The sequence below is a fragment of the Bombina bombina genome, chromosome 3, assembly GCF_027579735.1.
Source record: "Bombina bombina isolate aBomBom1 chromosome 3, aBomBom1.pri, whole genome shotgun sequence".
In the NCBI taxonomy this organism is placed as follows: Eukaryota; Metazoa; Chordata; class Amphibia; order Anura; family Bombinatoridae; genus Bombina; species Bombina bombina.
In genome coordinates, this window is record NC_069501.1 from 47034460 (window position 1) to 47049358 (window position 14899).

The 14899-nt window shown below is 42.4% G+C and overlaps 1 protein-coding gene across 1 annotated transcript in view; it reads right to left on the reverse strand.

Annotated features, from left to right (window-relative positions):
- Positions 1-491: 491 nt before the first annotated feature.
- CFAP44 (cilia and flagella associated protein 44) overlaps positions 492-14899 on the reverse strand; it is a 296056-nt gene continuing 281648 nt past the window's right edge. The window contains exon 35 of the mRNA XM_053705145.1: positions 492-1506. Coding sequence (XP_053561120.1) covers positions 1318-1506 — 189 coding nt within the window. The 3' untranslated portion in view covers positions 492-1317. The remainder of the gene's footprint in view (positions 1507-14899) is intronic.

Genomic DNA, 14899 nt, shown 5'->3' on the forward strand with positions numbered 1-14899 from the left:
TGGAGAATGTTTAAAGTACATATGAGCTGATTATATGTTTATGAGGGAAAACGTAACTAATGAATATTATCAAAAATATGTGGCAAATTGCTTACTTAATTACTTAGTATCCTTTGCTACAAAATATTAAAGCTGTGACCACTCCTGGTACTTTCGTACATTACAGTATCATCACATGGTGACTTCACAACCACCAACACCACCCTTGTTATATTAATTTTTACAACTGCATATAACAACCATCCAAACCGCTACAGGTCCCGTTGTGAGCTGAATACGCCACTGGAAGTGCAGGGAATCCCGTGGTGTATCAAACAGCCAAAGGGGTGTACACCAAAGGCGGCCGAGTCTGCCACAGATACTTGAGCAAAAAATAAAAAACAGCTGCACATGTATATCTTGAAGGGAAGCTACCCATTAAAGGACACAATTTTTTTCAGACACCATCTTCACCTCCTCCTAGTTACAGAGGCAAATAATGACTGGTGGAGTATGGGTAGTGGGAGAGTACTTGAGCTCTGGCTGGGGTGTTCTTTGCCTCCTCCTGGTGGCCAGGAGGTGATTTTCCTAAAAGAAATTGAATGGACTCATGGGCTCTCCATGCCATTGGAAAGAAAAGTAACTTTTAATCCATCAAATTAAAAAAATACATAGAGGCAAAGAACCCATAGATCCTTACGCGTTTCGTGCCTACACTTGGAACTTAATCATAGGAATTATGGGTTTGTTGCCTCTATGTATTTTCTTAATTTGATGGATAAAAAGTTACTTTTTAACTTTTTTGTGCCTGTTACATGTGCTGCCGTTTTTTTTTTCTTTTTTGCACAACTGCATATAAAAAGTGTACTTAGCCTATGAATAGGTACATTAAGACACTGTATTACTAAAAACAAAGTGAGGATGACACTGACGCATTTCACCATAGTGGCATTTTACATTTTTTAACAATCTGCACAGTCGTACTATAATATATCTTTGCAGAGATTGTTAATAAGCTGTTTTTTCGTACACAAGCATTAACAAATCATTATAAGAAATATATTATTTAATTTAAAAGAAAATATTTTAGTCAATAATTCAACTTATATTTGGTACCTTGGTAAATCTTGGAATATAAGCCTGAAGACCTATGTAAGCTAACCAGCCTAAATCAATAGTTCAGGTTCATTAATTAACTAAAGAGTAACGAATACCGGGATAAATTGTAGGCATTTGTTAACCATGTAGGACCATTGATACTGACTTGTCATACAATATTCTTAGTCTGATATTTGTTATTTGACTATTCAGGTTATGGGTGACATACAAGGATCTTAATCACGCTACAGCCCCACTAGTGTGTGAGATCGGAGGCTGGGCGGGTGGCAGAATGCTGCCGCCTTTCTTGCTCAACAAAGAAATTTCCTCTTTCAGTCGATCAATCTCTTCTAATTGCATCTCAACCAACTGGAACAGCTTTTGTCTCTCCTTCACATCAGCTTTTTTTGGACCATGGAATTCTTCTCCCTTATGGAATAATAGGATATAGAATAAAGTGTAAGTGCATGGTAGTAATGTTTTAGCCACAGAGGTGCTATGACAATAAAATAATCAGACACCTTTATTTTGTCAGCCAGAAATAAAAAACAAAATTTATGCTTACCTGATAAATGTATTTCTTTCTTGACATGGTGATTCCACGGATCATCTCTAATTACTATTGGGGAATATCACTCCTAGCCAGCAGGAGGAGGCAAAGAGCACCACAGCAAAGCTGTTAAGTATTACCTCCCTTCCCTCCAACCCCAGTCATTAAACCGAAGGAAAAAGAGAGAAAGGAAGTAATACAAGGTGCAGAGGTGCCTGAAGTTTACAACACAAAAACCTGTCGTGCCGTGGACTGACCGTGTCAAGAAATAAATACATTTATCAGGTAAGCATAAATTTAGTTTTCTTTCTAATGACACTGTGAGTCCACGGATCATCTCTAATTATTATTGGGAGTCAATACCCAAGCTAGAAAACACAGATGATAAGGGAGGGAGAGACAGGGTACCTAAACGGAAGGCACCACAGCTTGAAGAACCTTTCTCCCAAAAGAATCCTCAGCCGAGGCAAAAGTATCAAATTTATAGAATTTTGAAAAAGTGTGTAGAGAGGACCAAGTTGCAGCCTTGCAAATCTGTTCCACAGAAGCTTCATTTTTAAATGCCCAGGAAGAGGAAACAGCCCTCGTGGAATGAGCCATGATTCTCTCAGGAGGTTGCTGTCCAGCAGTTCCATAGGCCAAACGAATTACACTCTAAGAAGAAGAAGTGTTAGGACACAAGGAAGGAACAAAGATTTCTTGATTAATGTTACTATCCGAAACCACTTTAGGGAGGATCCTTAACTTAGTACACAGAACTACCTTATCAGAATGAAAAAAGGAAATTTATGCTTACCTGATAAATTGATTTCTTTTACGATATGCAGAGTCCACGGGTTTCATCCTTACTTGTGGGATTTATCCTCCTGCTAACAGGAAGTGGCAAAGAGCACCACAGCAGAGCTGTTACATAGCTCCTCCCCTAACTCCTCCCCCCAGTCATTCGACCGAAGGTATAGGAAGAGAAAGGAAAAGCTAAAAGGTGCAGAGGTGACTGAAGTATTGAAAAATAAAATAAATCCTGTCTTAAAATGACAGGGCGGGCCGTGGACTTGGCATATCGTTAAAGAAATAAATTTATCAGGTCAGCATAAATTTCCTTTTCTGTTAAAAGATATGCCGAGTCCACAGGTTTCATCCTTACTTGTGGGATACAATACCAAAGCTTTAGGACACGGATGAAAGGGAGGGACAAGACAGGAACCTAAACGGAAGGCACCACTGCTTGATGAACCTTTCTCCCAAAAATAGCCTCAGAAGAAGCAAAAGTATCAAATTTGTAAAATTTGGAAAAAGTATGAAGGGAGGACCAAGTCGCAGCCTTACAAATCTGTTCAACAGAAGCATCGTTTTTGAAAGCCCATGTGGAAGCCACAGCTCTAGTAGAATGAGCCGTAATTTTTTCAGGAGGCTGCTGTCCAGCAGTCTCATATGCCAGGCGGATGATGCTTTTCAGCCAAAGAGAGAGAGGGGTAGCCGTAGCTTTTTGACCCCTACGCTTTCCAGAATAAACAACAAAAAGAGAGGATGTTTGTCTGAAATACTTGGTCGCTTGTAAGTAAAACTTCAAAGCACGGACCACATCCAAGTTATGTAATAGACATTCCTTCTTAGAAGAAGGATTAGGACACAAGGAAGGAACAACAATTTCCTGATTAATATTCTTATTTGAAACAACCTTAGGAAGGAATCCAGGTTTAGTACGCAAAACCACCTTATCAGAATGGAATATAAGATAAGGCGAATCACATTGTAAAGCAGAAAGCTCAGAAACTCTTCGAGCAGAAGAGATAGCAACTAAAAATAAAACCTTCCAAGATAACCGCTTAATATCTATGGAATGCATGGGTTCAAATGGAACCCCTTGAAGAACATTAAGAACTAAATTCAGACTCCATGGTGGAGCAACAGCTTTAAACACAGGCTTGATTCTGATTAAAGCCTGACAAAAAGACTGAACGTCTGGGACATCCGCCAGACGCTTGTGTAATAAAATTGACAAAGCAGAAATTTGTCCTTTTAAAGAACTAGCAGATATTCCCTTCTCCAATCCTTCTTTGAGAAAGGACAAGATCCTAGGAATCCTAATCTTACTCCATGAGTAACCCTTGGATTCACACCAATAAAGATATTTACGCCATATCTTATGGTAAATCTTTCTAGTGACAGGCTTGCGAGCCTGAATCAGAGTATCAATGACCGACTCAGAGAATCCCCGCTTAGATAAGATCAAGCGTTTAATCTCCAGGCAGTCAGCTGCAGAGAATTTAGATTTGGATGTTGGAACGGACCTTTAATGAGAAGGTCCTGTCTCAATGGCAGTTTCCACAGTGGCAGAGACGACATGTACACTAAATCCGCATACCAAGTCGTGCATGGCCACGCAGGCGCTTTTAGAATTACTGAAGCTCTCTCCTGTTTGATTCTTGCAATCACACGAGGCAGGAGAGGAAATGGTGGAAACACATAAGCCAGGTTGAACGACCAAGGTACTGCTAGCGTATCTATCAGTACAGCCTGGGAATCCCTTGACCTGGACCCGTAGCGTGGAAGTTTGGCATTCTGTCGAGATGCCATCAGATCCAATTCCGATGTGCCCCATTGATGAATCAACAATGCAAATACCTCCGGATGGAGTTCCCACTCCTCCGGATGAAAAGTCTGATGATTTAGAAAATCCGCCTCCCAGTTCTCTACTCCTGGGATATAGATTGCTGATAGATGGCAAGAGTGAATCTCTGCCCATCGGATTATCTTTGATACCTCTATCATCGCAAGAGAACTTCTTGTTCCCCCTGATGATTGATATATGCTACAGTCGTGACATTGTCCGACTGGAATCTTATGAACTTGGTCAGTGCCAACTGAGGCCACGCCTGAAGCGCATTGAATATTGCTCTCAGTTCTAGAATATTGATTGGCAACTGAGACTCCATCGGAGTCCAAGTTCCCTGAGCCTTCAGGGAATTCCAGACTGCACCCCAGCCCAAGAGGCTGGCGTCCGTTGTCACTATTACCCATGATGGTCTGCGGAAGCACATTCCCTGGGACAGATGATCCTGTGACAACCACCAAAGAAGAGAGTCTCTGGTCTCTTGTTCCAGATTTATCTGAGGAGATAAATTTGCATAATCCCCATTCCACTGTCTGAGCATGCACAGTTGCAGTGGCCTGAGATGAAAGCGAGCAAACGGGACGATGTCCATCGCTGCTACCATTAATCCAATGACCTCCATACACTGCGCCACTGATGGCCGAGGAATGGACTGAAGAGCTCGGCAAGTATTTAGAATCTTTGATTTTCTGACCTCCGTCAGAAATATTTTCATGTCTACCAGAGTCTATCAGAGTTCCCAAGAATGGAACTCTTGTTTGTGGAACAAGTGAACTCTTTTCTATATTCACTTTCCAACCGTGAGTTCTTAGAAATGACAACACGATGTCCGTGTGAGATTTGGTCTGATGATAAGTTGACGCCTGAACCAAAATATCATCCAGATAGGGCACCACTGCTATGCCCAGCGGCCTGAGAACCGCTAGAAGGGATCCTAGCATCTTTGTGAAGATCCTGGCAGCTGTGGCCAACCCGAAGGGAAGGGCCACAAACTGATAATACTTGTCCAGAAAGGTAAACCTTAGAAACAAATGATGATCCTTGTGGATAGGAATGTGAAGGTATGCATCCTTTAGGTCCACGGTGGTCATGTATTGACCCTCCTGTATCATTGGTAAGATTGTTTGTATAGTCTCCATCTTGAACGATGGGACCCTGAGAAATTTGTTTAGACACTTTAAATCCGAAATAGGTCTGAAAGTTCCCTCTTTTTTGGGAACCACGAAAAGGTTTTAGTAAAACCCCTGTCCCTGTTCCAGTTTTGGAACTGGACAAATCACTCCCATGAAATAGAGGTCTTTTACACAGTGTAAGAACACCTCTCTTTTTGTCTGGTCTACAGACAAACGTGAAAGATGAAATCTCCCTCTTGGGGGAAAATTCATGAATTCCAGTTGATACCCCTGGGTCACAATTTCTAATGCCCAGGGATCCTGCACATCCCTTGCCCAAGCCTGAGCAAAGAGAGAAAGTCTGCCCCCTACTAGATCCGGTCCCGGATCGGGGGCTGCCCCTTCATGCTGTCTTGATAGCAGCAGCGGGCTTTTTGGCTTTTTTACCCTTATTCCAGGTCTGATTAGGTCTCCAGACAGACTTGGATTGAGCAAAATTTCCTTCCTGCTTATTGATGGAAGGGGAAGCAGAGGGTACTCCTCTGAAATTTCGAAAGGAACAAAAATTATTTTGTTTACCCCTCATCCTAAGAGGTTTGTCTTGAGGTAGGGCATGTCCTTTACCTCCAGTAATGTCAGCAATGATTTCCTTCAATTCAGGGCCGAACAGGGTCTTACCCTTGAAAGGAATAGTTAACAGTTTAGACTTTGATGATACATCAGCAGACCACGATTTTAACCATAGCGCTATGCGCGCCAATATGGCAAAGCCTGCATTTTTTGCTGCTAATTTAGTAATCTGAAAAACAGCATCTGTGATAAAATAATTAGCTAGTTTGAGAGCTTTAATTTTGTCCAAAATGTCGTCTAGGGGCGTCTCTACTTTCAGAGACTCCTCAAGGGCGTCAAACCAGAAAGCCGCCGCCGTAGTTACTGGAACAATGCAGGCAGCAGGTTGTAATAAGAAACCCTGGTGAATAAATAATTTCTTTAGAAGACCCTCTAATTTTTTATCCATAGGGTCTTTGAAAGCACAACTGTCTTCAATAGGTATAGTTGTATGCTTAGCTAGAGTAGATATTGCTCCCTCCACCTTAGGGACCGTTTGCCAAGAGTCCTTAATGGAGTCTGATATGGGAAACATTTTCTTAAAATTAGGAGGGGGAGAGAATGGTATGCCTGGTCTATCCCATTCCTTTCTAACCATTTCCGAAATTATTTTGGGAACTGGAAAAACATCAGTGTAAGTAGGAACTTCTAGATATTTATCCATCTTACACAATTTTTCTGGAGGAATTGTAATAGGTTCACAATCATCCAGAGTCGCTAGGACCTCCCTGAGTAACAGGCGAAGGTGTTCAAGTTTAAATTTAAAGGACGCTAAGTCCGTATCTGTCTGAGGTAACATATTCCCTGATCCTGAAATTTCTCCCTCAGACAATAATTCCCTAACCCCCAATTCAGAGCATTGTGAGGGTAGATCGGAAATGGCTACTAAAGCATCAGAGGGTTCAGTATTTACGTTAATACCTGGCCTACTGCGTTTACCCTGCAAACCTGGCAGTTTAGATAATACCTCAGTGAGAGTAGTTGTCATAACTGCAGCCATATCTTGCAAAGTAAAATAATTATACGCACTAGATATACTAGGTGTCACTTGTGTGGGTGTTAAAGGTTGGGACACTTGAGGAAAATTACATGGCATATCCTGATTCCCTTCAGACTGAGAATCATCCTTAGACATACTTTCATTTCCTAAAATATGTTCCTTACAGTGTAAGGCTCTATCAGTATAAGAGGTACACAATGTAAGAGGGGGTTCCACAATGGCTTCTAAACACATAGAGCAATGAGTTTCCTCAATGTCAGACATGTTAAACAAATTAGTAATAACCACAACAGTTGGTGAATACTTTATTTATTGAAAAAAAAATTTTTTGTAAAAAAACAGGTACTGTGCCTTTAAGAAATAAAAGCGCACAATTGTTTCCAAACACACTAAGAAGTCTATAAACGTTCAAAAAAACTATGAATATAAATGCAGAGTTGCCAAAAATTATTGCTTGCCAAATGCAATAGCAGAATTTTACACTTTAGAGGAACATTTAAGCAAAAAAATTACATTTTGCTAAATAAAGACCCCTGCACCTCACCACAGCTGTGCTGTGGCGCCTACCTTCCCCAGAACACTGCCAAATGAATCGACACCAATCCGGATAGTATAGAACACAGATAGGGCCCAACCGGAGCAAATGTCTGCTGTCTCCTTCAGTGTAAACTGCAACCTGAGGCGCGAAAATAGGCCCCGCCCACAATGGACGTCGCACTGAAATTTAAACTACCTCATGTAAAACGGTTTTAAACTGCCATGTGGTCCCCAAAACACAATAAAAGCCATCCTTTTGTTTAGATATATAATAAAAAATTAGTAATATACCCCGTGTCTTAATTATATGCTGCCTTTGAGTAGCATAAGTATTAGAAAACAAACACCCAGGAGTACAGTAACACCCTTTTGCATATAGGACTACTGCTTACCCTGTTCCCACTATGAGGAACCCAATCAGCCGGTTCTGATATATTAAATCTCCTCAGAAGTAAAAAGGCTGAAACATACCTCAAATGCTGTTTGCTGCATGAGACTGTTCTCCACACTGAAGAATTTTCCCATATTACCTTCAGACCATAATTGATCTTAGTAACTGCTGCTAAAATCATCAAATTCAGGGGGAAATCTTCTTCCCTATCCCCCCTGAGCCAAATAGTACTCACCGGTACCATTTAAAATAAAAAACATCTTGATTGAAGAAAATAAAACTATAATTTTATCACCACTATCACTTTACCCTTCCTATTACTAGCATAGGCAAAGAGAATGACTGGGGGGAGGAGTTAGGGGAGGAGCTATGTAACAGCTTTGCTGTGGTGCTCTTTGCCACTTCCTGTTAGCAGGAGGATAAATCCCACAAGTAAGGATGAAACCCGTGGACTCGGCATATCTTGTAAAAGAAATAAGGTAAGGGGATTCACACTGCAATGCCGAGAGCTCTGAGACTCTACGAGCAGAAGAAATTGCAACAAGAAACAAAACTTTCCAAGATAACATCTTAATATCTAAGGATTGCATAGGCTCAAACGGAGCCTGCTGAAGAACTTTAAGAACAAGGTTAAGACTCCAGGGAGGAGTAACAGGTTTGAACACAGGTCTGATTTTGACAGAACGATTGCACGTCTGGTACATCCGCCAGACATTTATGCAACAAAACAGTACTTGCAAATAAGCCCTTCTCCAGACCTTATTGGAGAAAAGACAACATTCTAGGAACCCAAACTCTACTCCAAGAGTAGCTTATGGATTCACACCAATACAGATATTTACGCCATATCTTATGGTAAATCTTTCTAGTTATAGGCTTACGAGCCTGAATCAAGGTCTCAATAACCGAAATCCAGCGCTTAGATAGAATTAAGCGTTCAATCTCCAAGCAGTCAGCTTCAGAGAAACAAGATTTGGATGAAGGAAGGGCCCTTGAAGTAGAAGGTCCTTCCTTCCTCAGTGGAAGTCTCCAAGGTGGAAGAGAAGACATCTTCACTAGGTCTGCATACCAGATCCTGCGAGGCCACGCCTGTGCAATGAGGATCACCGATGCCGTCTCCTGTTTGATTCGAGCAATAATCCGTGGAAGGAGAGCGAACGGAGGAAAAAGGTATGCTAGACTGAAATTCCAAGGAACTGCCAGAGCATCTATCAGTACAGCCTGAGGATCCCTTGACCTCGACCCGTAACTCGGGAGCTTGGCATTCTGTCGAGATGCCATGAGATCTAGCTCCGGCTGTTCCTCCATGATGGTTGATGTAAGCCACTGAAGTTATGTTGTCCGACTGGAACCTCATAAACCGGGCGAAGCTAACTGAGGCCAGGCCAGCAGAGCATTGAAGATTGCCCTCAGCTCTATGATGTTTATGGGGAGAACAGACTCCTCCTGAGTCCATGTCCCCTAAGCTTTTAGTGAGCCCCAGACTGCTCCCAATCCCAGCAGGCTGGCGTCCGTTGTCACAATCACCCAGGTGGGTCTGTGGAAGCTGGTTCCCTGGGAGAGATGTTCCTGAGACAACCACCAAGGAAGAGAATCTCTTGTCGCCTGATCCAGATGAAATCACGGAAACAGATCCACATAATCCCCATTCCATTGCCTGAGCATGCATAACTACAGAGGTCTGAGATGGAAACGGGCAAACGGAATGATGTCCATGGCAGCTACCATCAGTCCGATCACCTCCATCCATTGAGCCACTGACGGCCGAGCAGAGGACTGAAGGGCTAGACAAGAGTCGAAGATCTTTGATTTTCTGACCTCTGTCAGAAATATTTTCATTTATAAGGAAATTATTATGGTTCCCAAGAACACTACTCTTGTAGCTGGAATTAAGGAACTCTTTCCCAAATTCACCTTCCATCCGTGAGAATGCAGAAAGGATAACAACATCTCCATGTGGGAGTTCGCTTGTTAAAAGGATGGCTCCTGAACCAGAATGTCGTCCAGATAAGGCGCCACTGCAATGGCTCACAACCGGAGCACTGCCAACAGGGATCCCAGGACCTTGAAAAAATTCTGGGATCTGTGGCAAGGCCGAATAGAAAAGCAACAAACTGGAAGTGTTTGTCTAGAAATGCGAACCTCTGAAACTTGTGATGATTCCTGTGGATGGGAACATGCAGGTACGCATCTTTAAATCTACTGTTGTCATGAATTGACCCTCTTGAACCAAGGGAAGAATGGAACGAATAGTTTCCATCTTGAAGGATGGTACTCTGAGGAACTTGTCTAAAATTGGTCTGAAAGTTCCCTCTTTTTTGGGAACCACGAACGAATTGGAGTAAAATCCCAGACCCTGTTCCTGAATTGGAACAGGAACTATCACTCGCAGGTCGGAAAGGTCTCGGACACAGTGTAAGAATGCCTCTCTTTTTATCTGGTCTACAGATAATCTTGAGAGCAGAAACCTGCCCCTGGGAGGAAAGATCTTGAACTCTAGTTTGTATCCCTGGGACAAGATGTCCACCGCCCATTGATCCGGAACATCCCAAACCCAGGCCTGAGCGAAGAAGGAAAGTCTTCATGCATACTGAGTCATTAACAGGCTTCTTAGATTGCTTCCCCTTGTTCCAAGACTGGTTGGTCCTCCAGGAAGGTTTGGACTGTTCCTGCTTGGCAGAGGGAGCGGAAGGCTTACCCTTGAAGTTTCGAAAGAAACGAAAATTACTCTGATGTCCCTTCTGCTTATTCCTCTTATCCTTAGACTATGCATCCGCAGACCAGGACTTTAACCATAAAGCTCTGCGGGCCAGTACGGCAACACCAGAAATCTTTGCTCCCAGCTTAATAACCTGTAGGGAAGCATCAGTAATAAAGAAATTGGGCAACTTAAGAGCCTTGATCCTATCCTGGATCTCTTCAAGGGGAGTATCTGTCTGAATAGAAACAGACAATGCAACAAACCAGTATGCCGCCGCGCTGGTGACGGTAGCAATACACACCGCAGCTTGCCATTGTAAACCCTGGTGTACATAAAGGGATACCAGGTCTCTCCCATTCCCTAGCAATAATCTCTGTAGCCTGGTCTGGTACAGGGAAAACCTCCACCATGGAAGTTACATCGAAGTACTTGTTTAGCTTACTAGACTTCTTAGGATTGACTACAATAGTAGTGTAGGAGTCGCCCACGGTAGCCAAAACCTCCTTAAGTAACAACAGAGGTGTTCCAGCTTAAATCTGAATGATACGACGTCAGCATCAGAAGAAGGAGTTACACTGTCTGAGTCTGAGATTTCACCCTCAGATGCCACCGAAGTATTTTCCTCCTAAGACTTCTGGGAAGAAACATTCGGAATAGCCACGACTGTGTCAGAAACCTTACTCACTGATTACTTAGATTTCCTCTTGCGCTTTCCCTGCAGCATGGGAAAAGCAGACAGCGCATCACTTACCGCAGAAGATATGCAGGTAGCAATGTCTTGCAATGTAACTCCAACCGGAGTGTGAGAGGAAGCGCAGGGCACTGCATGTGTAGACGATAAAGTTTGGGACACTTGAGGAACAAAAAGGGATTGGTGGTTCCACATTAGCATCAAAACACAAAGTACAAGTAACATTTTGCAGGGCCTCTTTGTCCATCTTTACCCAATAATTGAAAAAAATCAAAAATAAGATACTTTTATTTAATTTTGAAATTATTACAAAAAAAAGTTACTTTCCCTTTAAGTTTTTATATTTTAATGCAAAAAATGGTGGTCCTAGAGCACCCCAGACAGCCTCTACACCTCATCTAGCTCTGCTGAGGTGCCTACTTGTCCTGCTGGTTGCCGGAGTCAATAGAAGAGAAAATCCGGACTCAATCCAGAGCTGCTCCCACCGGAATCCGGCGATAGCTATCACAGAGATGCAGAGCCGCAATGAAGTACGTCACCTCCGGCACTCAGGAAGTGAGAAGGAGAAAAGTGCGCAAAAACACTTTGCTGCTTCAGAAAAGACCCGCCCATCGTGGGCGTATCAAGCTGAACCTTCCGGCCGGCATTAATCTTCACTCTGAAGGTAAAGCCGCCGAGAGCAAGTAAAAACATTACCACCCTGACCGGAATACACTGGACAAAAAAAATAAACTGAGCCTATGTTCCTCTCGTCCCCAGTGGTTGCACAAACTGCCTCACATTATCCTATTAACCCTTAACAGGATTAATGCATTGATGTCTCAATGTTCAAGTGCCAATATTTTTCTTTTAACCTGCTTAGAAAAATAAAATTAATAATGTAATCTGCCTGGCAGCAGGGCAGCTCACTAGGTTTGAGAGGCATTCTCCCTAACATGGACCTGTGGAAAAACAGAATTTATGCTTACCTGATAAATTACTTTCTCCAACGGTGTGTCCGGTCCACGGCGTCATCCTTACTTGTGGGAATATCTCTTCCCCAACAGGAAATGGCAAAGAGTCCCAGCAAAGCTGGCCATATAGTCCCTCCTAGGCTCCGCCCACCCCAGTCATTGGACCGACGGACAGGAGGAAAAAATAGGAGAAACCATAGGGTGTCGTGGTGACTGTAGTTAAAGAAAATAATTCATCGGACCTGATTAAAAAACCAGGGCGGGCCGTGGACCGGACACACCGTTGGAGAAAGTAATTTATCAGGTAAGCATAAATTCTGTTTTCTCCAACATTGGTGTGTCCGGTCCACGGCGTCATCCTTACTTGTGGGAACCAATACCAAAGCTTTAGGACACGGATGAAGGGAGGGAGCAAATCAGGTCACCTAAACGGAAGGCACCACGGCTTGCAAAACCTTTCTCCCAAAAATAGCCTCCGAAGAAGCAAAAGTATCAAATTTGTAAAATTTGGCAAAAGTATGCAGTGAAGACCAAGTCGCTGCCTTACATATCTGGTCAACAGAAGCCTCATTCTTGAAGGCCCATGTGGAAGCTACAGCCCTAGTGGAGTGAGCTGTGATTCTTTCAGGAGGCTGCCGTCCGGCAGTCTCATAAGCCAATCAGATGATGCTTTTAAGCCAAAAGGAAAGAGAGGTAGAAGTTGCTTTTTGACCTCTCCGTTTACCAGAATAGACGACAAACAGAGAAGAAGTTTGTCTGAACTCTTTTGTAGCTTCTAAGTAGAACTTTAGAGCACGGACTACATCTAAATTGTGTAGCAAACGTTCCTTCTTTGAAACTGGATTCGGACACAAAGAAGGTACAACTATCTCCTGATTAATATTTTTGTTGGAAACAACCTTTGGTAGAAAACCAGGCTTAGTACGCAGAACAACCTTATCTGAATGGAACACCAGATAGGGTGGAGTACACTGTAGAGCAGATAACTCAGAAACTCTTCTAGCAGAAGAAATAGCAACCAAAAACAAAACTTTCCAAGATAACAACTTAATATCTATGGAATGTAAAGGTTCAAACGGAACCCTTTGAAGAACTGAAAGAACTAGATTTAAACTCCAGGGAGGAGTCAAAGGTCTGTAAACAGGCTTGATCTTAACCAGAGCCTGAACAAATGCTTGAACATCTGGCACAACTGCCAGTCGTTTGTGTAGTATGACAGATAAAGCAGAAATCTGTCCCTTTAGAGAACTCGCAGATAATCCTTTGTAAGGGTATGACAGAACAATTATCATCAGCGCCCTCCTGCTCTTCAGTGTTTAAAACAGAGCAATCGCGCTTTCTCTGATATGCAGGCATTTTGGATAAAATATTTGCTATGGAGTTATCCATTACAGCCGTCAATTGTTGCATGGTAATAAGCATTTGCGCGCTAGAAGTACTAGGGGCCTCCTGCGTGGGCAAAACTGGTGTAGACACAGAAGGAGATGATGTAGAACCATGTCTACTCCCTTCATCTGAAGAATCATCTTGGGCAACTTCATTATCTGTGACAGTACTGTCCTTATTTTGTTTGGACGCTTTGGCACAATTATCACATAATTTAGAAGGGGGAGACACATTGACTGTCATACATATAGAACATAGCTTATCTGAAGGCACAGACATGTTAAACAGGCTTAAACTTGTCAGTAAAACACAAAAACCGTTTTAAAACAAAACCGTTACTGTCTCTTTAAATTTTAAACAGAGCACACTTTATTACTGAATATGTGAAAAAATATGAAGGAATTGTTCAAAATTTACCAAAATTTCACCACAGTGTCTTAAAGCATTAAAAGTATTGCACACCAATTTTCAGAGCTTTAACCCTTAAAATAACGAAACCGGAGCCGGTTACAGTTTTAACCCCTCTACAGTCCCAGCTACAGCCTTTGCTGCGACTCTACCAAGCCCAGAGGGGAATACGATACCAAATGACGCCTTCTAGGAACTTTTCCAACTATTTTCAGGTCCTCACACATGCATCTGCATGTCTTGCTCTCAAAAACAACTGCGCAGTAATGGCGCGAAAATGAGGCTCAGCCTACAACTGGGAAGGCCCTTCCTGACTGGAAAAGGTGTCTAACATAGTGCCTGACGTTAAAAAACGTTCCCCAAGTTTATAAATGTGAAAAACCAGCATAAACATGTATAAAATGCCCAGATAAAGCAATCGATTTTGCCCATAAAAGTGTCTACCAGTTTTATAGCCCATATTAAGCCATTTATTCTGCTTGAGACTAAGAAAATGGCTTACCGGTCCCCATGAGGGGAAATGACAGCCTTCCAGCATTACACAGTCTTGTTAGAAATATGGCTAGTCATACCTTAAGCAGAAAAGTCTGCTAACTGTTTCCCCCAACTGAAGTTACTTCATCTCAACAGTCCTATGTGGAAACAGCAAAGGATTTTAGTTACTGTCTGCTAAAATCATCTTCCTCTCACAAACAGAATTCTTCATCTTTTTCTGTTTCAGAGTAAATAGTACATACCAGCACTATTTTAAAATAACAAACTCTTGATAGTAGAATAAAAAACTACAACTAAACACCACATACTCTTAACCATCTCCGTGGAGATGTTGCCTGTGCAACGGCAAAGAGAATGACTGGGGTGGGCGGAGCC